General features: G+C 43.6%; 1 protein-coding gene across 1 annotated transcript in view; it reads right to left on the minus strand.

The window, feature by feature from the left end:
- itpr3 (inositol 1,4,5-trisphosphate receptor type 3) overlaps window positions 1-24,063 on the minus strand; it is a 196,339-nt gene that overhangs the window by 87,302 nt on the left and 84,974 nt on the right. The window contains exons 5-16 of the mRNA XM_033042496.1: window positions 22,657-22,815; window positions 20,971-21,069; window positions 19,679-19,762; window positions 16,185-16,331; window positions 14,314-14,409; window positions 11,568-11,612; window positions 10,315-10,466; window positions 7,836-7,935; window positions 6,209-6,369; window positions 4,125-4,266; window positions 1,807-1,965; window positions 653-825 (exon numbers count right to left, since the gene is read on the minus strand). Coding sequence (XP_032898387.1) covers window positions 653-825; window positions 1,807-1,965; window positions 4,125-4,266; window positions 6,209-6,369; window positions 7,836-7,935; window positions 10,315-10,466; window positions 11,568-11,612; window positions 14,314-14,409; window positions 16,185-16,331; window positions 19,679-19,762; window positions 20,971-21,069; window positions 22,657-22,815 — 1,517 coding nt within the window. The remainder of the gene's footprint in view (window positions 1-652; window positions 826-1,806; window positions 1,966-4,124; window positions 4,267-6,208; window positions 6,370-7,835; window positions 7,936-10,314; window positions 10,467-11,567; window positions 11,613-14,313; window positions 14,410-16,184; window positions 16,332-19,678; window positions 19,763-20,970; window positions 21,070-22,656; window positions 22,816-24,063) is intronic.

Below are 24,063 nucleotides of genomic sequence, written 5' to 3' on the forward strand. Positions count from 1 at the left end.
GAGGGATACAACATGGTGAACAATGGAACTGGTTAAATGACTAGGGTGGAGGAAGGCGGCAGAGGGGGAGGAGAGGGGTGTGTTTGTAAAAGTTACTTACAATTACAGAAGTCAGTGTTCATACTGCTGGGATAGAAGCTACCCAAGCAAAATATAAATTCATTTAATTACGGGGGAGTGTAATAAATCTTATATGTGGCAACCAATCTGCGTCCATAACATTGCATAAACTGGAATAAAATGCCCACCAGGCCATTTAAACTTTTTTTTTATGGTATTAATTTTAATGTCAAGGGATATTTTATATCCACCCCAAAAGGCAATTGCAAAATTAATCCCAAGGTATCTGCCTACACACGATTCAACTCAAAGCCTGAAGTCTAATGTGTCCTGGAATTCATGCAGGTTCATTGAGGTTTCTGTAAAGTTGTCAGGGAATGTGTAACTAAAATGAACAAAAGGTTGTAAATGATCAGACTGAAGAAAGATCCCAACCAGAAACGCCACCTATCCATGTCCTCCAGAGATGTTGCCTGACCCACTGCATTGAATAGGCTGGGTCTAATTTAATGATTGGGCATCTTCTTGACTGGATTTACCCGCTGCACCATCCCTGTAGCTTTAATGGATGGACACAGGAAAAGGGACTTACCGAGCTTCTCTGTTCTTCCTCACTAGTGTGACGAAGGTTTCAATCTCTGTCTTCGTGATGTGTTGTTCCAATAATTTTCTGTTGTTGTGAAGCAGAGCTGTAATTGTGTCTTCAGCCAAAATGTCATAACCAATCTGGGACTGCATCACCCCAAACTGCTTGGCTATGTGTTCCTGCAATAGTAACATTGGGAAAATATCATACCAAAATCTGACCTCCACATTTACCACCTCTCATTCCCTCCCTTAACAGAATGACAATCCAGAACAGGTAAAAGCATCGATTCATGAGTAGATGCAAGGAACTGCAGATGCTGGTTTACATAAAAAGACACAAAATGCAGGAGTAACTCAGCGTGTCAGGCAGCATCTCTGCAGAACATGGATAGGCGATGTTTCGGATCGGGACCATTCTTCAGATGAGGTCTAGACCCAAAACATCACCTACCATGTCCTCCAGAAATGCTGCCTGACCGACTGAGTTACTCCAGCACTTTGTGTCCTAAAGGCAACTAGTTACAGGCAAATGAAAATATTCTTTCACTTTTTGAAAGATGCAGCATGAAAACAGGCCTTTCGGCCAACTGAGTCCACACTTACCATGGATTACACCAATCGCATGTTATCCCATTTTCGCAAACATTCCTGACAAAAACGAGGGACAATTTTACAGGCCAATTAACCTAGAAAGCCGCATGTCTTTGAGATGTGGGGAGAGACTGGAGCACCTGGGGGAAACCCACGCAGACACGGACAGATTGTATAAACTCCGTACAGACAGCATCCGTAGACAGGATCGAACCCGGGTCTCTGGTACTGTAAGGCAGCAACTCTTCTGCTGCACCACTGTGCCACCACTAATCCATGCATCATTCTGATAAACCTACTCTGCGGCCTTGCCAAAGTCTCCTCAATCAAACCACAAGTCCACATGTTGATGGCGGTGGAGCCGAGCGCCAATGATGTTCTGGGTCCCGTCACAAACCAGTTCACGTTGGTTCTTGGTTCCACCTCTCCTTCTAATGAACACAATAATCCTTCACAACAACCTGGATCAACATCTCACCGTACTTTTGCTTTGAGGAAATTAATTCCCGCTCAAGGTCACGGTTAGGAATTGGGCCTGAACCAAGGGTTGTGACTCTTACACCATACCTGGTTTTTCCTGTAGTCATCCTGAGAGTGCCGCAGCACTCGGTAGCAGAGGCGGAACATGTACAGATACGGTGCGTTCTTCTGATCCGCCAGCTCCTCCAAATTTAACAAAGGCCCTTCCCCTTTATCTGCAAACGGAACCTTTAGGATTCCAAATATCTGTGCAATGCAAGCAACAAGCAGGTGATTAGCCTTTCCCCGTGGCAGAGGTGTCTAAGACGAGACGGCATACGTTTAAAGTGAAGAGTAAACTGGAAAGGTCACAAAGAAGGTGTATGAGGATATTGCCAGGACTCGAGGGCCTGAGCCAAAGGGAGAGGTTGGGCAGGCTAGGACTTTATTCCTTGCAGCGCAGGAGGATGAGGGGTGAGCTTATAGATTGGGTAAATGCACAGAGTCTTTTATCCAGTCAGAAAATCAAGAACCAGAGGGCATAGGTTTAAGGTGAGGGGAGAAAAATTTAATAGGAACCTGAGGTGCAACTTCTTTACACAAAGGGTGGTGGGTATATGGAACGAGCTGCCAGCGGAGGTACTTAAGGCAGGTATTATCACAACATTTATACATCATTTGAACAGATACATGGATAGGATAGATTTAGAGGGATATGGGCCAAACGCAGGTTGGTGGGACCATGGTAGATGGGGTATGTTGGTTGGCTTGGGCAAGTTTGACGTATTTCCACGCTGCTTGAATCTTTGATTAGCGATCACCCCGTACACTAGCACTAAATCACACACACTAGGGATGATTTACAATTAGCAGAAGCCAATTAGCCTACAAACCTCCACGTCTTCGGAATGAGGGAGGAAACTGAAGCACCAGGAGAAAACCCACGCAGTCACAGGGGAGAATGTGCAAACTCCGTACAGACAGCACTCATAGCCAATCTCTTGCGCTGTAAGGCAGCAACTCCTCAGCTGTGCCACTGTGCTGCCCGATTTATTTGGTTTAAGAATTGAATTCTTCCTGGCACGTTACATATTTGTAGTCGAGCTCTCTGGATTAACCAAAGGCACATCTGTGCCTTTCCAACACTAGTAATTGGGGGTCAGGTCAGAACAGAAAATGTGGCAACTTAATCATACTAATATGGAGAGCCATGGGTGTAAAAGGTTAATTGGAAAATGGTCAGGCCTGGCTGGTTTGTATGAAGTTTGAAGATGATTCTGCAGAGAGAAAATGATCGTAGATAATTATAGTATATAGTCAAGAGTGTTTAATTGTCATATGTGTCAAAAATGGAACAATGAAATTCTTATTTGCAGCAGCATTACAGGTCAGTGCACATAGTACTCACATAATGTAATAACAAATAGTTCAATACATTTTTTTTAAAGTCAGCATTAGTGCAAAAAGATAAATTCCCTGGTTGAAACAAAATGGTTCGTAGTTTAGTTGGTGTTTGTAGTGTTTAATAGATTTTGGACTTTAGAGATACTTTAGAGATACAGTGCAGAGACAGGCCATTCGGCCCACTGAGTCCGTGCTGGCCAGCGATCAACCCGTGCACAAACCTACACATACAAGGGACAATTTTACAACTAACCAAAGTCAATTAACCTACAAACAGTACGTCTTTGGAGTGTGGGAGGAAACTGGAGCACCCAGAGAAAACCCACATGGTCACAGGGAGAATGTACAAACTCCGAATGGACAGAATTGAATTGATTTCAGTAGGAAATGGAAAGATTGTGGGAATATAATGCTTATCAGTAAACAGTGGAGAATCTGTTGCTTATTTACAGACATAGACAAATCTCAATTATCTGTGGCAACAATTATATTAATTAAAGAAATCAGAAAAAATAAGAGAATTTCTCAGCTGCAATTTTGGAAGCTTGCTTGAAGGACTGTCGACAATTTCTTTTTGTTTAGTTTAATGTCGAGATACAGCGTGGAAACAGGCCCTTCGGCCCATCGAGTCCATGCCAACCAACAATCACCCCGCACGTACACTTGTTCTATTCTACACACTTGGGGCAATTTACAGAAACCTCCAAACCCGCACCTCTTTGGAATGTGGGAGGAAAGTGGAAACCCACGCAGCCACAGGAAGAACGAGCATATTCCGTAAAGACAGCACCTGTGGTCAGGATCAAACCCTTCCCTTTGGCGCTCTAAAGCAGCGACTCTACCGCTGCGCCACTTTGCCGCCCTTAATCTTAAATAAAGTCTAACACCGACTAACAGCAAGTCAAGTGAGTGTATTGATTTTACTTTGTGTGTTACGACCGCCATTACAGTAACCCTTATTGTAAGCGTTATTTTGTCTAACTTTATTCACAGCAATGTTACAATTCAGATCCACTAAGTACCTGTTCCAGTATGTTTTGTTCTCGCATCAGCTTTTGCCGTTCTCTGTTGAGTTTTGTCATAACGACGTCCACAACATTCTGACCATTGTTGGGAACGTCCACAACAAAGAATACAAGATCTTCCAATAATTTAATTGCAAACCTGCAAAGGACAAGTTAGAATGCAAAATCATTGTTAGTCGTCAAAAAGAAGAAAGCTGAAAAGCTAACAAGAAAACCGGAGGTCTGAAGAAGGGTCCCAACACAAAACGTCGCCTGTCCATGTTCCCCTGTCCTGCTGCCTGACCCACTGAGTTACGCCAGCACTGTGTTTTACTCAAGATTCCACCATTGCAGGTCTCTCATCATGTCCCATTCTTTCTTTTCCCCTCCCCAATCTCCCTTGTGCCCTACCTTCACTCACACGACTATTTTTCCCTTCTCCCTCCTCTTCCACCCATATTCCTTCCTCCAGCTTCACAATTCGCAACTCTTCGGTTCTTTTCTCTCACACCTTGCCTTGTCATGCCTGGCCTTTATCCAACCATCTGCCTATCAACTCCAGCCCCTCCCTCACCCCTTCACTTGTATCCACCTATCATTTGCCAAACTTTGTCCTGCCCTTCTTCTCTTCCAGCTTGCTTCCCCCCCCCCCCCACCCACCACAATCAGCCTGAAGAAAGCAAAGTTTAAAGAAGATGGGAGGGGCAAGCTTTTTTTTAACGGAGTGGTAGTGGAGGCGCAAGATGTGTTTATGCAGGGGATGGAGATATATGGATCATTTGCAGGAAGGTGAGATTCATCTGTCTCAGCCTCACGGTCAGCACAAACATTGTGGGCCGAAGGGCCTGTTCCTGTGCTACATTTTTCTATATTCTATTTATACAACTTCACCCCCCCCCTCCCCTCTCCTAACAAGTTTACTGCAACCGTTTGCTGTTAGAAACTAAATAATAGGCAAGCATGTAATGCCCACTTCAGGGCAAGCTTTCAGCTTTGTCTGGCAAAATGTGAATAAATTTATCTATTTTGAACATTCATTTTATCTCAACGCACTTGGCCTAGTGTTTCGGAGTGGATAAAAGAACTAATCTACAAATCCTCAAGTTTTTAATGAGTAAAATATTAACGGAACACATTTCTCTGCTGTTGTGCTGCCTCTCAGGTGGGACTGCATTAGTGCAGCCTCATTCACTTGAACAGAACAGTCCAGCACAGCGACAAGCTCTTCAGCCCACTCAACGTCTGTGCCAAGCACGACACCAAGTTAAAACAGCCTCCTCTGCCTCCAGGTGATCCATATCCCTCTATTCCCTGTATATCCTTGTGCCTATCCGAAAGTCTCCTCAACATCACTATCGTAACTCCCCCTCCAAATGTATCCTATCCATGTGTTTAAGAAGGAACTGTAGATGCTGGAAAATCGAAGGTACACAAAAAAGCTGGAGAAACTCAGCGGGTGCAGCAGCATCTATGGAGCAAAGGAAATAGGCAATGTTTCGGGCCGAAACATCGGCCCGAAACGTTGCCTATTTCCTTCGCTCCATAGATGCTGCTGCACCCGCTGAGTTTCTCCAGCTTTTTTGTGTATCCTATCCATGTACCTGTCCAAATGTTTTTTAAACTATGTGATGGTGCCTGCCTCAACTACCTTCTGCGGCAGCTCGTTCCATACATGCACCGCCCTCAGTGTTAAAAAAAACTTGCCGTTCACATTCCTATTAAATCTTTTCCCCCTCACCTTAAACCTGTGTCCTCTGGTTCTTGATTTCCTCGGGGTAAAAGACTGTGCATTTACCCGATCTATTCATCTCATGATCTTATACAGCTCGATAAAATCACCCTTCATCCTCCTGCATGAAGGAATCAAGTCCTAGCCTGCTCAACCTCTCCTTCTAGCTCAGGCCCTCGAGTCCGGACAACATCCTCATAAATCTTCTCTGCATCCTTTCCAGCTTGATGTATCTTTCCTATAACAGGGTGATGAAATGTGGCCTTGCCACCATCTTGTACAACATGACCTCGAAACATTGTAAAACTGCACCTGTGCTGCAATTCTACCGTAGAATAAGTTATAATTCTTTGGAAAATAGTTTGGACATTACCTTCGATCGTTGTGGTTCAAGGTCCCTTGCTCCAGTTTCTCAACAATTGTTCCCAGAATTTTGCTGGCATCGTTTGCAAAATCCAAATCTCGAATTTCTGAAACTGGGACAGACACGATAGCAAAAGCTTCTTTATCTTCCTTGCTGGGGCATGTTCCAAGCTAAAAATAAAGATAACATGTTTAGAATTTTCATGAAAACCTTCTGCAATGGACAAAATCTAAGTGTAATTGTATTCAATGGACTTCAGTCAGTACTGTCGTTCATAAATTGGAGGAGCAGAATTAGGCCACTCTGCCCATTAAGACGACCCCACCTTTCAATCCTGGCTGATCTATCTTTCCCTCTCAACCCCATTCTCCTGCCCTCTCCCCATAATCCCCAACACCCTTACTATTCAATAATCTGTCAATCTCCGCCTTAAAAATACCCAATGACGGCCTGCACAGCCGTCTGTGGCAATGAATTCCACAGATTTAACACCCTCTGACTAAAGAACTTCCTCCTCATTTCCTTTCTAAAGGTCAGTCCTTTTATTCTGAGGCTACGGCCTCTGGTTCTAGACTCTCCCATTAGTGGAAACATCCTCTCCACATCCACTCTCTCCAGGCCTTTCACTACTCGGTAAGTTTCGATAAGGTCGCCCCTCATCATTCTAAACTCCAGCGAGTACAGGCCCAGTGCCGTCAAACGCTCATCATATGTTAACCCAATCATTCCTGGGATCATTCACGTAAACAATTTACAGGCCTTCAGTAAACTTCTCGTATGCAATTTTGATCCCATCATAAAATTCTCCTGAAGAGATTATTAACAGAGCAAATCACACAAAATCAATGTCAAAGACTAGAGTGCATAACTTTAAGGTGAAAGAGGCTAAATGTAAAGGAGCTGGGCAGGCAAGTTTTTTAAACAGAGTGCCTGGTGGGTGCCTGGACGGCGTTGCTAGGGGTGGTTGTGTCGAACAGTATGGATATCGTGTGTAGGCAGATGAGGCATTATGTTTGGCACAGACATTGTGGCTTTTCCTGTGCTGTCATTTTCTATATTTCAATTAAAGCATAGATCATTGAACAATACATCACAAGAACAGGCCCTTCAGCCCACAATCTATGTGGCAAACATGATGCCAAGATCAACTTTTATCTGCCTGCACATAATCCATATCCCTCTATTTACACTAGTTCTATGTTATCCAACTTTCTCATCCAAACCCCACACATCAGCGGCAATTTCACAGAAGTCAATTAACCTACAAACTGGCAGGTGTTTGGGATATGGGAGGAAACCGGAGCTCCTGGAGGAAACCCACACAGTCACAGAGAGAACATGCAAACTCCACACAGACAGCACCCGAGCTCAGGATTGATTGTGGGTCTCTAGCTCTGTGAGGCAGCGACACTACCAGGTAGATGTGATAAGGGTGAAATGGAGAGATGGGTCCGAACGCAGGCAGGTGGGAGTAGTGTAGATGGGACATGTTGGTCATCGTGGGCAAGTTGGGCCGTAGGGCCTGTTTCAACACTGTAAGACTCGATGACTTTAAATATCACTTAATATGAATCTCACTATTATAAAGTGATGTGACAGATTAAATTAAACGGAGAAACCTGAATACAATAAATACCATGAGCCTTATTGGTCTCTCTTCATCGGCATCAATGGGGATATTTGTGCTTTGAATCCATGTATTGGTGCACAGGTGCCGCAATCTCACAAACGAATTCCTGAAATATTAAAGAAAATAGCAGGAGATAAAAGGAACACATTTATACCGAGATGATGTTAAGAATTCATGCTGAAAAAGAAAGAAAAACAGAGCAAAAACACAAACTGCTGGGGTAACTCAACAGGTCAGGCAGCATTTCTGGAGAAAGCAAGGACAGGTGACGTTTCGAGTCGGGTTTCAAGAAGGGTCCTGACCCGAAACATCATCTATCCATGTTCTCCAGAGATGCTGCCTGATCCTGTGAGTTACTCCAGCACTCTGTGTTTCTCACTACAAGATTCCAGCATCTACAGTTCCTTGTGTCTAGGAAAGATAAACTGTTTGGCATTAAGCACTAATTTCCCATGCTGTACTGTTGTATTAGATCACTTTTAGTTTAATTTAATTAAATTCAGAGATAATGCATGGAAAATGGCCCTTCGGCCCACCAAGCCTGCGCTGACCAGTGATCACACATACACTAATTCTATCCTACACACAAGGGACAATTTACAGAAGCCAATTAACCTACAAATCCCCATGTCTTTGGGAGGAAGCTGGATGGCCCAGAGAAAACCCATGCAGTCACTGGGAGAACATACAAACTCCGTACAGACAGCACCCATAGTCAGGATCGAACCCGAGGTGTCTGGAACTGTAAGGCAGCAACTCTAGCGCTGCCACACTGTGCCACCCTAATCTTCCTCATTGCTGTTCAGCACATTCCAATGAGCCAATTCAGATTCATTTAACCATACCCTGTTACAAGGGCTAAAGAGGGCCAGGCGTGGAGAGGGACAATTGGTTCACGGGACGACCAAAATGGAGGCAACAGCTGCAATGGGCCTTCGTGTCCAGCTGCAGTTGGGACCATAAAATGGGGCCAAAATGGTGCCAAAATGGCGCCTCTTTGCATGTGGACTGAGTGGGCTGTTCTGTGCATACTATACTAACTGGGGCGATTGTGCTTATGTATGGGGATAGCACTGCACCTGGTATACGTGACAATAAAGAAACCACTGAGCGTTACCTGAGAGAAGTCTGTCTCGTGTTTGAGTTACAGATTTAGGTAAAGGAATGAATCCTGTTGTGTTTTAGAGTCAGGTATAGAATCGGCATAATGTTAGTATCTCCAAATGCTTCCTACAAAATTGTCCGCTCCTCCCTCCCCACCTGTCCCTCCCTTCCCTCAGGTACTTTCCCTTCATGCCCACTTTCACCGTCATCCAGGGACCAACCAGCCCTTCCATGTGAGACAGTGATACACATATCCCTCCCTCTGGCTTTACATTTTGTCTTCATAATACCCCCCCCCCCTCTCCCACCTCATACTTTCAATCTGAAGAAGGGTCCCGACCCAAAACATCACCCATCCTTTTTCTCCAAAGTTGCTGCCTGACCCTTCTACTCCAGTGATCCTGCCTGAACCGTTGAGTTACTCCAGCACTTTGTGTCTATCTTTGGTATAAACCAGCATCTGCAGTTCTTTATGTCTACAACCACAGTTTAGTGTTGAATCAGTCCGAAGAAGGATCCCAAGGCTACTACTCAGGCATATACTTTTGGATACAGTGCATTCCCCTTTTTTATGCAAAACCATTTCACAGACACCACAACTTTGGGAAACCAAACAGTGTTCAATCAACCTATCTAACAGTGTCTTTATTCCATGAAACTGTATCATTGATTCTAGGCCAAACCACATAAACTACAAGTGCACTAACTCAGATTACACATTATACATATCAGTTTAAGTAGTAATTAAACATGGATTTTAACGCATCAGACTTTGTATATGACACGTAGAACAATTTAAATTGTCATGAATCATGTAACTAGTTGAGTAGAGGATCAGAATGAATATTCTGGTACAACCTGTTACCTTTCACACAGTTACAGGGAACTGCAGATGCTGGTTTACAAAAAGAGACACAGACCTGATCTTTTCTTGCCCCCAGCTCTTCACCCACTCCCCCACCCCCTGACTGTCAGAATGCAGAAGGGACCCAACCTGAAACGTCACCCATCAGTTTTCTCCAGAGATGCTGCCTGACCGGCTGAGTTATTCCAGCACTTTGTGTCAATCTTTGTTATAAACCAGCATCTATCTACATTCTTTGTTTCTTTTAGCATTTAATTTAGTTTAGTTTAGAGATACAGCATGGAAATAGGTCCTTTGGCCCACCAGGTCCGCGCCGACCACACATACTAGTTCTATCCAGTGCTGTGAAGCAGAAACGCTGCACTGGAGCAACTCAGTGGGTCACGCAGCATCTCTGGAGGTGATGCATATGAAGGAGAGACCCCGACCCAGAAACATAGCCTAACCACATTCTCCAGAGATGCTGCCTGATCCGCTGAGTTACTCCAGCTCTTTGCGCCACCTTTCATACAGTACCTGGGAACAAATGAATCCGTTTTTTGTAGAGTTGTCGGGTCTTGCTCGAACAGACTTGAGATATCATTTCCGTGTGGTACAGCCACGAGTCTGTATCGGATCTTGTCCCCTCCTCTTCTCTTGCTGATCCGACTTGCTACTTTATGTTCCACCTAACGAGAGAGGATCAAGTCCAGATTAGATCATTCATCACAGCCAGAACATCGCAATCTCACCACGCTTACAACCTGGTGAATGTTCAGTAAAAAACTGTAGCAGACAAGTTTGACCAATTGTATCGTATTTGATCAATGGTTGTCGACTTACGAGCAGAAAATAATAAATCCTTCGCAAAGTGCTCATTTAACACACGATTCAATCTGACCATCGGTTCACAAACTTTTGGGGACAGTACAGTGGCGCAGCGGTAGAGTTGCTGCCTTGCAGCACCAGAGACCCGGATTCGATCCTGGCTACGGGTGTTGTCTGTACAGACATATACAGATAAACATAAGCTGAACTTTCTTATTTTTCATTTATTATATTGTTTACAGAGTACGATGTTTACATATTCTGTTGTGTTGCTGCAAGTGAAAACGTAATTGTTCTCTTTGGGACATATGGCAATAAAACACTATGACTTGACTTGACTTGCAGGCAAAGCTGATTAGTTTAATCTGGCATCATGTTCGGCACCGACATTGTGCCTGTGCTGTATTGTTCTACATTCTATGGCGGTGCAGCACTAGCCTAGCTCAGACGCAGGCACGGAAATCGCTATCAAAACATGGAGGGGACACAATTTCTTGGTGGCCGCGCACGCGCATGCATGCGCACACACGCGAGGCTTCGGCCGTGGTCCCTGCGGACGGTAACATCGGAAGCTGACCAGGTTGGTGATCGACTCCGAACTCCAGCAACAGCAGCTTCATCTGGCCCGAATCATGGGGCTTGAATCGGCCCGTTCACGGGGTTTTTCATCGGCCGACGGGGGCTTCAACATCGGGAGCCTCGATCGCCTCGACGCAGCAGTTTGATTTTAAGCTGCGCCGCGCGCTGAAAGGCCCCGCGAACGGGCCGATTTAGCTCTTAGAAAGCGCCTGATAAAGTCCGGATTACAAAACATGGGGGGGATTGTCCCCCACCTCTCAAAGCACTGGGTGTGTCCCTGTCCACCCCAGGATTTACACCCATGCTCAGAAGAACAGAAACAAGACCCAAGGTGAACTCACTGAGCAATCTTCCTGTTAATTCCGCAGTTAAATAAAACTCACCGCAACTTTTGAATCAGAGACATCTCCTTTGTATGTTGCGTTTTCCTGAATGAAATTGATAATCAAAATGGTGAAACTAATCATTTTTGTCCATGAAAGAAGAAAGTATCAACGCGTGTATAACAGACAATACAACAGTACACAATAGGCAAACAGTGATACTGCAGGGGCATGCACATGTTACACGTAGGTCGCTAGAGCTAATAATGCCCATATACTCAAAGTTGTTAGGGATAATATGTATAGTGTTCGAACAGAGAATAATTGGAATTCACTATCACCAACATATAGTTTTAGTATTGTTTTAGAAATACTGCATGGAAACAGGCCATTCGTCCCATCGAGTCCACGCTGACCATCAATACCTGTTATCCCACTTTCTCCTCCACTCCTTACACACACTGGACAATTTACAGAGACCAATTAACCCACAAACCCCGCACATCTTTGGGATGTGGGAGGAATCCGGGCACCTACTGCAGCAGGTCTACATGGATATACGGATGAAAATCTTCATAGATTCCACAGGCATTTCCAGGAATTAAAATCTATGACGGCAGTGGTCCAACTGGTAATGTTGCCAGCTCGCAGTACCAGAGACCCGGGTTCAATCCTGTCCTCAGGTACTGTCTGTGCGCTGTTTGCATGTTCTCCCATGTGGGTTTCCTTTGGGTGCTCTGGTATCCTCCCATATCCCAACAACTTGCGGGTTTATAGCTTTATCTTCCTCTGTAAATTGCGTGTGTGGGGAGTGATTGCGAAAATATTTTTTTACAATTTTGGACTTGAAGGGTATAGGATGGCGTCTAAAACATGGTGCCCCTTGTATACTGTCTCAGTGTGCTCTACCATTTAAAACTCTTATACTGTGTATGATTGTGCCTAATGTGTAGTAAAATTGTCACTGAAAGGTATGCAAAACAATGTCACTGTCCTAGGGTACAGGTAACAATAAAGTGCCATTGAACCATTGGAATAACATAGAACTAGTGCGAATGGGTGGTCGTTGGTCGGCATCGACTAGGTGGGCTGAAGTGCCTGTTTCCATGCTGTATCTTTCAATTCAACGAAGCCAAACCCAGCCAATTAATGTCAATATTTTGTTTTCCGACAACTAGACATGTAGGTTTATCGAGGGTGCATATCGGCACTATTTTTGTTTACATAAAAAAACAATCTTTTGATCTTCAAACACCTTGATACATGGATTTGATATAAGAATATCCTTTGGTTTATGTTTAATTCGCAAGAAGAAGAAGACCTTGATAATAAATCCAGTGTACCTCAGGTTCACTGTTTGTGCGCAGTGATAATTGTTAATTGATATTAAGGTGTGCAAGTGTCAATTTGATAAGTGATGTTGGTTTGAAAAAAAGCCATGCGATCCAAGATCACTCTCCACCAATCTGATAAAGATCCAGTACTTTGAGATTTGCATCTCTTAACATGGATGGAGTCACAGTCATACAATGTGGAAACAAGCCCAGCAGCCCAATTTGCCCACACTGGCCAACATGATCCAGCTACAATATTCCCAAGGGCCTGCATTTGGCCCATATCCCTCCAAACCTGTCCTATCCATGTGCCATGTACTTAAACTTTGCGATAGTCCCTGCCTCAACTACCTCCTCTGACAGCTCATTCCATACACCCATCACCCTTTGTGTGAAAAAGCTACCCCTCAGATTCCTACTAAATTGTTTCCCCTTCACCTTAAACCTATGTTCTCTGGTCCTCGATTCCCCTACTCTGGGCAAGAGACTCTGTGCACCTGCCCGATCTATTCCTCTCATGATTTTGTACACCTCTATAAGACCATCCCTCCTCCTCCTGCACTCCAAGGAATAGAGTCCCAGTCCACACAACCTCTCCCGATTGGCAGACCCTCTAGGCCTGGCAACATCCTCGTAAATCTTCTCTGTGCCCTTTCCAGCTTGACAACATCTTTCCTATAACATGGGGCCCAGAACTGAACACAATACTGTAAATGCTGCCTCACCAATGTCTTATATAACTGCAACATGACCTCCCAACTTCTATATTCAAACATATTGATTAAGTATATCTCCAGCCAGTTACTTTTTCAGAGATATCACCACGTCTATCATTCTAGTTTCCCAGCAGTATAATTGTCTGTGAAGTATTACTTGTCCCACGGCAATCAACAGCCAGTCAATTGATGTCAATTGCCATTCATGACAAAGGCATTCAACAGGAGATGCATCATTCACATTCGTCAAACAAGTAATTCTTCCCGAAGCTTAATATTGAAGATTTTCCAAGCACCTGCTTTTGAATTCTTAGCTTGCCTCTGGTATATATTTTTAACCTCGAAACGATTTTGGATTGAGGGTTTTATTTATTTATTCATTTTTTAAGGATTTGGACGCAACTGACAATAACATTTATTGCACATATCTAATTTCCTTTGAGGTAAATATTTGCCTTCGTACCTCAGAATTTAGTTCAGTTTAGTTCAGTTTGTTGTCACGTGTACCGAGGTACAGTAAACGCTTTTGTTGTGTGTTAATGAGTCCACAGAAAGATTATGCATAACTACACCACAGGCAATAATGTTGGTGTGCAAGAAATCATATATCGCCCCCATTAAGTACAGATGGCAGATTTTCTCATGTGATGCTCAGGTTTTACTTCAGTTTCTGGATTGTCAGTATAGGCCTCTCAGTTTCTAATCCAGTAAATTACCCACTGTGCCATGGCTGCACCAAGTGCAGAGTAATCATACCTCAGCAGCCAGGTAGTGGCCTGTCGCTAAATGCTTGAACCTGAAGAGACTGTTCCAATGACCAGCACCGCTTCTACAAGGGTCATGGTGGACAACCTGCAAGGAGAAGAATGGACTGTTATTGCTCAAAAACTATGGTGATTATGACAGTGACTGCACACGATCTTTAGAGATACAGGTTTAGAGATACAGCAGAACCAGGCCCTTCGGCCCACCGAGTCAGCGCCGACCCGCGATCACCCCGTACACTAGAACTATCCTACACACTAGAGACAATTTACAATTCCACGGAAGCCAATTAACCTTCAAACCTGAACATCGTTTGGAGTGAGGGAGGAACCGGAGCACCCCGAGAAAAGCCACGCGGTCACAGGGAGAACGTACAAACTCCACACAGACAGCACCCGTAGTCAGGATCGAACCCGGGTCTCTGATGATGTAATGGAGCAACTCTACCGCTGCACCACCGTGCCACACTTTGCAGAATAATGCAAGCAACGTCAAATAGGAATTTCCTCAGAATGGAATATAGGGGCGTACAGCACAGGAACTGGCCATTCGGCCCACCATGTCCAAATACTATGCCAACTTAAACTAATCTCCTCTGGCTGCACGTGATCCATATCACCCCCCCCCCCCCCCCCCCACCCACCCACTGGTCCCTCCGCATCTTCAATAAAAGCCCCTTGTTTCAGCGCGTTTCAAGCACCCACCACATCTGGGAAGATGTGCCCCGCACATCTCCTTTAAAATGTGCCCATCTCTCTCTAAAGCTGTGCCACCTAGTCTTTGACAATTCCACCCTGGGAAAAAAGTTCTAACCATCTACCTTAGCTATGACTCTTGTTTTTAAAAAAAAATATATTATGTCTGACGTTCCAGAGAAAACAATCCAAGTTTGTGCAACCTCTCCTTACAGCCAATACCCTCGAATTTAGATTTATCTCATGTGCATACAGTTATTTACAAATAATATTAAACTTGATGAAACACGCTATGTATGATCTGCATGATAAGAATGCGGAGAGGCGACTGCTTGTCCCCCCTCTGACAGCTAATCATCACCCACAGGAAGAAAGCAGATACACAGGACTCATTTTCAAAAATAATTTCTAAAGAATCTGGTGGCATGAAATTATTCATTAGTTTAATTTAGTTTATTGTGAAGTGTACCGAGGTATAGTGAACAGCTGTTTTGTTGCATGTTATCCAGACAGTAGAAAGACTCTACACTCAAGCCATACGCAGTGTTTGCAGATACAGGATAAAGGGAATGACGTTTAATATAAGATTAAAAGTCAAATTAAAGATGGTCTCCATCGAGGTAGGATGGTTCAGTTGCCTGATAATAGCTGGGAAGAAACTGTCCCTGAATCTGGAGGTGTGCGTTTTCACACTTCTGTGCCTCTAGCACGGACTCAAAGGGCTGAATGGCCTTCTTTTGGCCATAATAAGTAGGTTTGTTCTTACATGACACACAGGATGGATTCTCCTTTGGTTGAGTCAAGGCCCAAAGATGTATCTGTTACTCATTATATTCCCTGAGGAAACATCAGAGCGCCTGGAGTATATTCTCGCAGCATCGGGCTTTAGTTCACTTCTCACTCATGCCTTATGTGACTGAATGTGATTCACAGCTAGTTAGTCTCAGTCACAGAGCAAACCCAGGACATTGGTTTTGCTAAGTTGCTAAATTTCATGCTGGAACACCTTCAGCTTTATTGAACCTTAGTGGTTCTTTTTGCTGTTATTAAAAAATAAATTGAATCATAAATGAATGTTTCTTTATTATGAATTATAAGGGCAGATAAAACGCAGGGTACATGACATAGCTCAAGTAAAACAGGAACTTATTTTGCAGCCAGAATTACCTCAACTTCCCAGAGAGCATTGGAGCTTGTTGCAGAAGTGGCGGATTGGCGCAGTGTTGTTCGCAGGAAGACGTGCAGCTTGGATTTGTATTCGTCGCAGGTGAGAAACTTCTCTTGTTCGGCATGAAACAGCCTCACCACGTCGCCCTGAGATGGATGAAAATAAAGGCGTCACATCCAAGGGAGCTCTGTTTTCATTGGAGTAAACTTTCAATCTAATCAAATGGTTTTATTCCTGATTTTCCAAAAAGAATAACATCATCTGGACAGCATACTGTCTGAAAGAGCACATCTGGCGAGGCAGAACCACTTTGCACTCTGCACCTCAACACAAATTGGTGTTCCACTCTTGAATTCTCCTTGCAATTCATGAATTGGAAGGAGAATAGTCCGGCACAGTGCGGGTTTGGTCCTGACCTCAGATGCTATCTGTTTGTGGAGTTTGCACGTTCTCCCTGTGACCATGTGGGTTTCCCCCAGGTGCCCCGGTTTCTACCCACTTTGCAAAGACGTGCGGGTTTGTGGGTTAACTGGCCTCTGTAAATGATCCCAGTGGGTATTTCTAAACTAAACTAAAAGTGTGAGAAGTAGAAGAATGGAGTTGATGCAAACAATCACATCAGTTAGATTCTGTAAGTTGCCTCGTGTGCCTAGGGAGTGGATGTAAAAGTGGGATAACATCGAACTAGTGTGAACACTTGGAGTTTGCTCATTTTGTGGCAGCATTTTGTGATTACATTTCTAGGTATTCTAGGCCTCTTGTCCAGAGTTGGTGAATCGAGGACCAGAGGACATAGGTTTAAGGTGAAGGGGAAAAGATTTTATAGGAACCCGAGGGGTAACCTTTCCACACAAAGGGTGGTGGGTGTATGGAACAAGCTGCCAGAGGAGGTAGTTGAGACTGGGACTATCCCAACTCCAGCATTGTGGTATACACAGTGGGTCAGCAGTAGAGCTGCTGCATTACAGCACCAGGGACCCTGGTTCGATCCTGACTATGGATGCCATCAGTACATAGCTGGTATGTTCTCCCTGTGACCGCGTGTGTTTTCTCCAGGTGCTCCGGTTTCCTCCCACACTCAAAAGACGTATAAGTGTGTGGGTTAATTGGCTTTGGGTAAAGATTGTAAATTGTCTCCAGTGTTTAGGACAGCGCTAGCGTATGGAGTGATCGCTGGTCGATGTGGACTCAGTGGGCCAAGGGGCCTGTTTCTGTGCTGTATCTCTAAAGTCTACATCAAATTACATTAAATAAGTATGCTTTGGAATTTCCAACAAAAAAATTGTCACAAAGTGCTGGAGTAACTCAGCGGGTCAGGCAACATCTCTTTTTAGGTTTTTTTCCTATTCAGCATCTACAGTTCCTTGTATCTGTAGATCCAAGTGAAAGTTCCCATTGTCAGCCCTGTTGACAAGCCACAAGAGTGCACTACAGGACACAAGCATGATGGCCTGGTACCCAGGACAAGTTCCACTTGCCAATTTATATTTTTGATATCCTCCCATTATTACAACAACCTTAACTTCGGAGAGTTATTTAATTAAAATATTTTTTTATGGTGAGACCACAGCTTCAAAGTTGTGTACATGACAGCTCTCTAATTAATTGTTAGTTGTGTAATTAGCCCCAGTGTGCAGGGAGTGGATGAGAAAGTGCGATAACTTAGAACAAGAATTTAGTTTTAGTTTGAGGTTAGGTTATTGCCACGCGTACCGAGGTACGATGAAAAGCTTTTTTGTTGCGTGCTATCCACTGAATGGAAAGACTATATATGATTACAATCAAGTCATCCATAGTGTAAATACAGGATAAAGGGAATAACGTTTAGTGCAAGATAAAGTCTAGTAAAAGATAGTCTGAGGGTGTTCAATGAGGTAGATGGTGGGTCAGGGCTGCTCTCTAGTTGGTGATGGGGTGGTTCAGTTGCCTGATAACAACAGTGTGAACAACTTATTGATATCCCACTTCAACATGATGGGCCAAAGGGCCGGTTGCTGTGCAGTATCTTTCAGTCGATCAATCAATGAATTAGGGAAGGCAGTAGTTGCAATAAAAGGAATGCAGTAATGATTCACCAGATTGATGGGTTTTTGTAGGAGAAAAAGGGAACAAAGTCTCGCTTGAGTTTAGAAGAATTACTTTACTGGACATTGGTTCTGCAACAATATAAATGGAAAAACAACTCACTGTCTGTTTTAGACAGGGTGTATAATACAAGGCAGGTGACAACAATATCATTCATTTTAACTGCAGTGAATTTAAGATTATTTATGTTCTAATGAAAGTTTCACAAGAGACTGTATGAGTTTACTGTTCTCATATATGAGAAACTTTAACCTTATAAAACAAGCCCAGTGTCTCCAACTTCTCCCCAGAACTAAAGACTTATTTTTCTATTTTCTATTTTTCTAATGTTGCTTAGCTTTGCTCGTCATAAGGTAATTCCATCACCACGAGACTCACTCCAGCAAGCCTAGTGTACGATTATAATGTCAAAATATCGATTCCATCACTAAGAATATTCTGAAAAATGCAAGAGTGGTGAAATGTAGAAAATTGTGGAACAATATCATCTTCCAGCACAAATGGAGGCCATTTGGCCCTTTGCACCTCTGCTAGCACTTCCCCAGACAAATCCAACCTGTCCCAAACTCTGCTTTCTTGTTTTAGTTTTAGTCCTCACCGATCGTAGATCAACCATTCACACTAGTTCTATGCTACCCCACTTTTTCATCTACTCCCTACAGGGGGAGGGCTAGGGGTAATTTTACAGAGGCCAATTAACCTGCATTCCCTGCTAGGGACAATTTTACAGAAGCCAATTAACCTACAAACCCGCACGTCTTTTGTATGTGGGAGGAAACCTGAACACCCGGAGGAATCCCACGCAGTCACAGAGAGAATGTGCAAACTCCACATGGACAGCACCTAAGGTCAGTATCAAACCTGGGTCTCCGTCATTGCAAGGCAGCTTTTTGTTTCTGTTTTAAATATATATTTTTTATAACCCTATAAACTTAATGGGTCTACTTGCACTTCATAGGTATCACTTTAGTCTTTAGAGATAGAATGTGGAAACAGGCCCTTCGGCCCACCATCATTGCCGACCAGTGATCACCTCGTACGCCAGCACTATCCTACAAACTAGGGACCATTTATAATTTTACTGAAGCCAATTAACCTACAAACCTGCACGTCTTTGGGATGTGGGAGGAAACTGGGGGACATGAAGAAAACCCATGTGGTCACGGGGAGAACGTCCAAACTTTATACAGACAGCACCTGCAGTCAGGATCGAACCCGGGTCTCTGACGCTGTGAGGCAGATTCTTAATATTCTGTTTTAAATACATTTTAAAATAACCCTATAATGGTCATGGGTTTAAAAAGGTTGCTGATGCATTTGGTGTCCAACCAAAATTTCAGTGCTCACAATTTCTACATGAATGGCTTGCACATTATCAAGATTATCTTTCTGCAATATGTTTCCATACCCCTTTCAAAGCATCCTCCAAATAGTCATTGTACTTCATGAAGAGGTTTATCTTCCAGCTTGAGTTGCAATTCACAGAATTTACCTTGAGTTGGAAGATTAAAAATAGAATAATATGAAAAGAAAACATAAATCATGCAATAGACAACCAATTAACCCTCTCCTACAACAAATAGCTTCTTAGCATTCCCAAAATGGTTCTATATGTAATCATGATTGCATTGTAATTGCTTGTTTGCAGGAGTTGAATTAAATTTATCCTTGTATTCATTTCTGTGTGGGTATTTAACATGCAACATAGAAAGTGTGCAGCACAGTGCCAAACATGATTCCAGGTTAAACTAATCTCCTCTTCCTGCACGTGATACATGTGATACATTCCCTGCATGTCCTTGAGCCTTTCTAAAAGCCTCTGAAATGACACTCTTGTATCTGTAGCTGCCTCCATCACAACTTCCAGCGCCCACCCCACTGTGTAAAAAGGCCTGCCCCACACATCTCCTTTAAACTGCCCTTCACACAATAAAGCTGTCCCCTCTAGTCTTTGACATTTACACCCTGGGAAAATGGTTCTGACTACCTCCCCTGTTTTATGACTCTCGTAATATTGTATGCTTCTAGCAGGTCTCCAAGAGATCTCCTATTTCTCGTGATGAAGAAGATCTTTTAGCCACATTTGTTTCTTCTTCCGCAAAACCTTTAGTTGACAAATCGAAAATCATGGCAACCGTAAAATGTAACTCCTGAACAGATACCTTGCTCAAGACTTGCTCTTCATATCACTTTAGTCTTTAGAGATAAAGCACAGAAACAGGCCTTTCGGCCCACTGGGTCTGTGCCAACCAGCAACGCCCCATAAACTAGCACTATCCTACACACTGGGGACAATTTACAATTTTTACCAAAGCCAATTAACCTACAAACCTGTATGGCTTTGGAGTGTGGGAGGAAATCGGAGCACCCGGAGAAAACCCTCGCCATCCCAGGGAGAACGTACAAACGCCACACAGACAGCACCCGTGGTCAGGGTCGAACCCAGGTCTCTGGAGCTGTAAGGCAGCAACTCTACCACTGCGCCACTGTGCCACCCCAATTAGTACCACCGCTCAGTGTAAGTAAACTCCTCTGATCTGAGGGCACACCTGGAAACTTTATCTATTCCCCTCGTGGTTTTACACACTGCTATCAGATCAACCCTCATCCACCTGCGCTCTATTCCACTCATGATTTGACACACCACTGTATGATCACCCGTTATCCTCCTGCGCTCGATTCCCCTCATTAAACTCTTACCTCCTGGCATCCTGCATTGTCAAGCAGCTCGTAATTGCTGGCATGTAACGGCTGTCCAGCATTGACTGGATTCAACACCACCTTGTCTCCAACCACCACCTGAAATGTACCGTTAACATGGTGTCAGCATAATACATAAAATATCCCCCTTAAAAATGAAACGCAGTGGCAACACAGTGCAATCTTTTAACTTTGAAACCTGTGTAGGAACAAACTGCAGATGCTGGTTTCTACCAAAGTCTGGGTCTGAAGAAGGATTCCAACCCAAAATGTCGCAAATTATTTTTATCCAGAGTTGCTGTCTGACCTTCTGCGTAACCTCAGCATTTTGTGTCTATCTTTGGTATAAACCAGCATATGCAGTTTCTTCCTACACATACTTCCTCTAGCAGCTTGTTCCATTCACCCACCACCATCTGTGTGAAAACATTGACCCTCAGGTTCCTATTAAATCTTTCCCCTCTCACCTTAAACCCATGCTCTCAGGTTCCTGATGTCCCTACTCTGGGTAAAAGACTCCTTGCATTTTTTTCTCTCTTATCTGGGTTTTATATTATCTGGTGATCTAAGTCTTCAAGAACTCACTCGATCTCGAGACAGTTCACGGTAAAATTATTACATACCTGCAATCAAACAAAATTGTTTTCCAAAATCTTATATTAAAAAAATTCTTAAGATAAAAATTATTTTATCAGATGAAAGTGGACGCTGTGCTAAGGAGATAAATGTTGTGAAAAGGGGAAAAACACTGTTTAAAATGTCAAGAAGGAGAAGGATTTAGGGTCATGAGCATCAAGAATGTTTAACCTCTACCGACAATGAAACAATTAAATGTTTATTTGGAGCAGAGTAATAGGTCTGTAAACACTGTATTTTGAGAGTCATACAGCGTGGAATACAGGCCCTTCGGCCCAAATTGCCCATACCAACCAACATGTCCGATCTACACCAGTCCAACTGCCTGCATTTGGCTCACACCGCTCTAAACCTATCCTATCTAATCATGTTTCTTAAATGTTGTGATAGTACCTGCCTCAACTACCTCCTCAGGCAGCTCATTCCATACATCCACCATACTTTGTGTAAAAAAACAACGTGCCCCTCATGTTTCTATGAAATCTTTCCTCCCTCACCTTAAACCTATGACCTCTGGTTCTCGGTTTCCCTAATCTGGGTGTTTACTAGAACTAGTGTGAACGGGAGATCGATGGTCGGCGTGGACTCGGTGGGCCGAAGAGCTTGTTCCCATGCTGCATCTCAATGGTTCAATGGTTTGTTATTATCACATGTACTGAGGTACAGTAAATGTCTTTGTTGCATGCGGTTAAGTTAAGGCACAATCCCAGATAAAGTACGAAGTGTATAGAAACAGCCCACTGAGACCAAATACAAGAACCGCCAGGATTTGGCATAATTTTAAAATCCAAGCTGCAGGTGGTCATTGAGGCCCGTTGCAGCCAATGCCTCCATCCAGCAAAGCATCGTCCCTCTACTCGCCACCATTCAGCCTTTGTGACCAGAGGGTGACTCTCTTGAGGCGTGGAAGGAAAGATCCCGGTTTCTCTTAACGGCCCTTCATTCTTGTGTCTGCTGCCACCAAATGAGCTGAACTAAAACCTTATTTACATTTTGGTTGTTGTCTTCAAAGATCTGTCACTATTTCTAACCTATTGCAGGCATCCTTACACTGTCTCCATTGCTCCGTAACTTCCAAAAGGGTTGAATGAAAAGCCAAGAGCCTTCGTTCCCTGTGGCGTCCAGTGTCACTCTCATTGCATTTTTCTCGAGAAGGGCTGGTAGCCTTTTGTTCACCGTCAGGTATTTGTTGCTTTTCATATGCAGCAGCTGAAAGAGGAAACAAAAATATACAGTGAGGCAGGAAGAGAGGAATTTTAATTTTGTGCACATTTGTTCCACGTTGCTGAGTAGTTCTTTCCAAAGGTGATGGAGCACAAAGATTGGGAAATCTTACAACAACTGTACAAGGATTTACTCATAAGGTCAGGCAGCGTCTCTGGAGAAAATGGATAGGTGACGTCTCAAGTCGGGGCCCTTATGAGTCTTACAAAGCGTCACGACTTAAAATGTTGCCTATCCACCTTCTCCAGAGATACCGTCGGATACACTGAATTACTCCTGCACTTGGTAAACTTGTCTTTTTTGGTAAACCAGCATCTGCAGTTCCTTGTGTGTACACAAGGCTTTGTTGAGACCACACCTGGAGTCAGATGGTCTACAGAACTGTTTGTGTCCTCTGCTTGTGTACACTAAGTGGAGGCTGTACACAGAGTGGGATAAGGGTTGTGGTACTGGGGGAAATTCAGTGATAGTTCAGTAGATTAATTCCCAACATGAAGAGCCTGTCTTTTCTCGAGCGCATGAATCATTCGGGCCTTTACCGATTGGAGTTTAGAAGAACGAGAGGTGTGGGGGTCAGGTAGATTCAGGGGAATGTTAACCTGTAGGTTTGAAACAGAGAGCCACAGTTTCAGAATAAGAGGTCATGCATTTAACACAGAAATGAGGGGAAAAGTGTTACCTCAAAGAGCCAGACAGCTGCAAAAACACTTTCAAGGCTGACATGGGGAGAATTATGGTCTTTAAAGGAATCAAGAGAATTGTGGTCTATAAAGATTAGTGTCATGAATAATAATCAGTTAACAAGTGAAGCTTGTGATCTTGCTTGTCAAAGCTTGCTGAGATGAAAGACTCGATATTGGGAGTGGTGATAATGGGCTTTGTGTATTGGCACCGGGAAAAGGATTTCTGATGAATTTGCTTTGCTGTATTTTTCCAAAATAAGTTGTCTCGCAAATCCACACACTTTCATTATTGTTCGTTTTACATAATAACATTTTTACAACAATTTGGCACGTAGCTGTAGACTAAAAATCTGGGTTCGGATGCACGATTTGCAGCATTTGAATAGTAAATAATAATGGGCTCTTCATTGTGAAATTGAGAGTCAAAATAAAAGTTAATGGAAGATAACATTTCATTGAGTGGCATGGTGGCGCAGCTGGTATGCAGCTCACAGCGCCAGAGACCCAGGTTCGATCCCAACCTCGGGTGCTCTCTGTGTGGGGTTTGCAT

Source organism: Amblyraja radiata, chromosome 24, assembly GCF_010909765.2.
Source record: "Amblyraja radiata isolate CabotCenter1 chromosome 24, sAmbRad1.1.pri, whole genome shotgun sequence".
NCBI classification, from domain to species: domain Eukaryota; kingdom Metazoa; phylum Chordata; class Chondrichthyes; order Rajiformes; family Rajidae; genus Amblyraja; species Amblyraja radiata.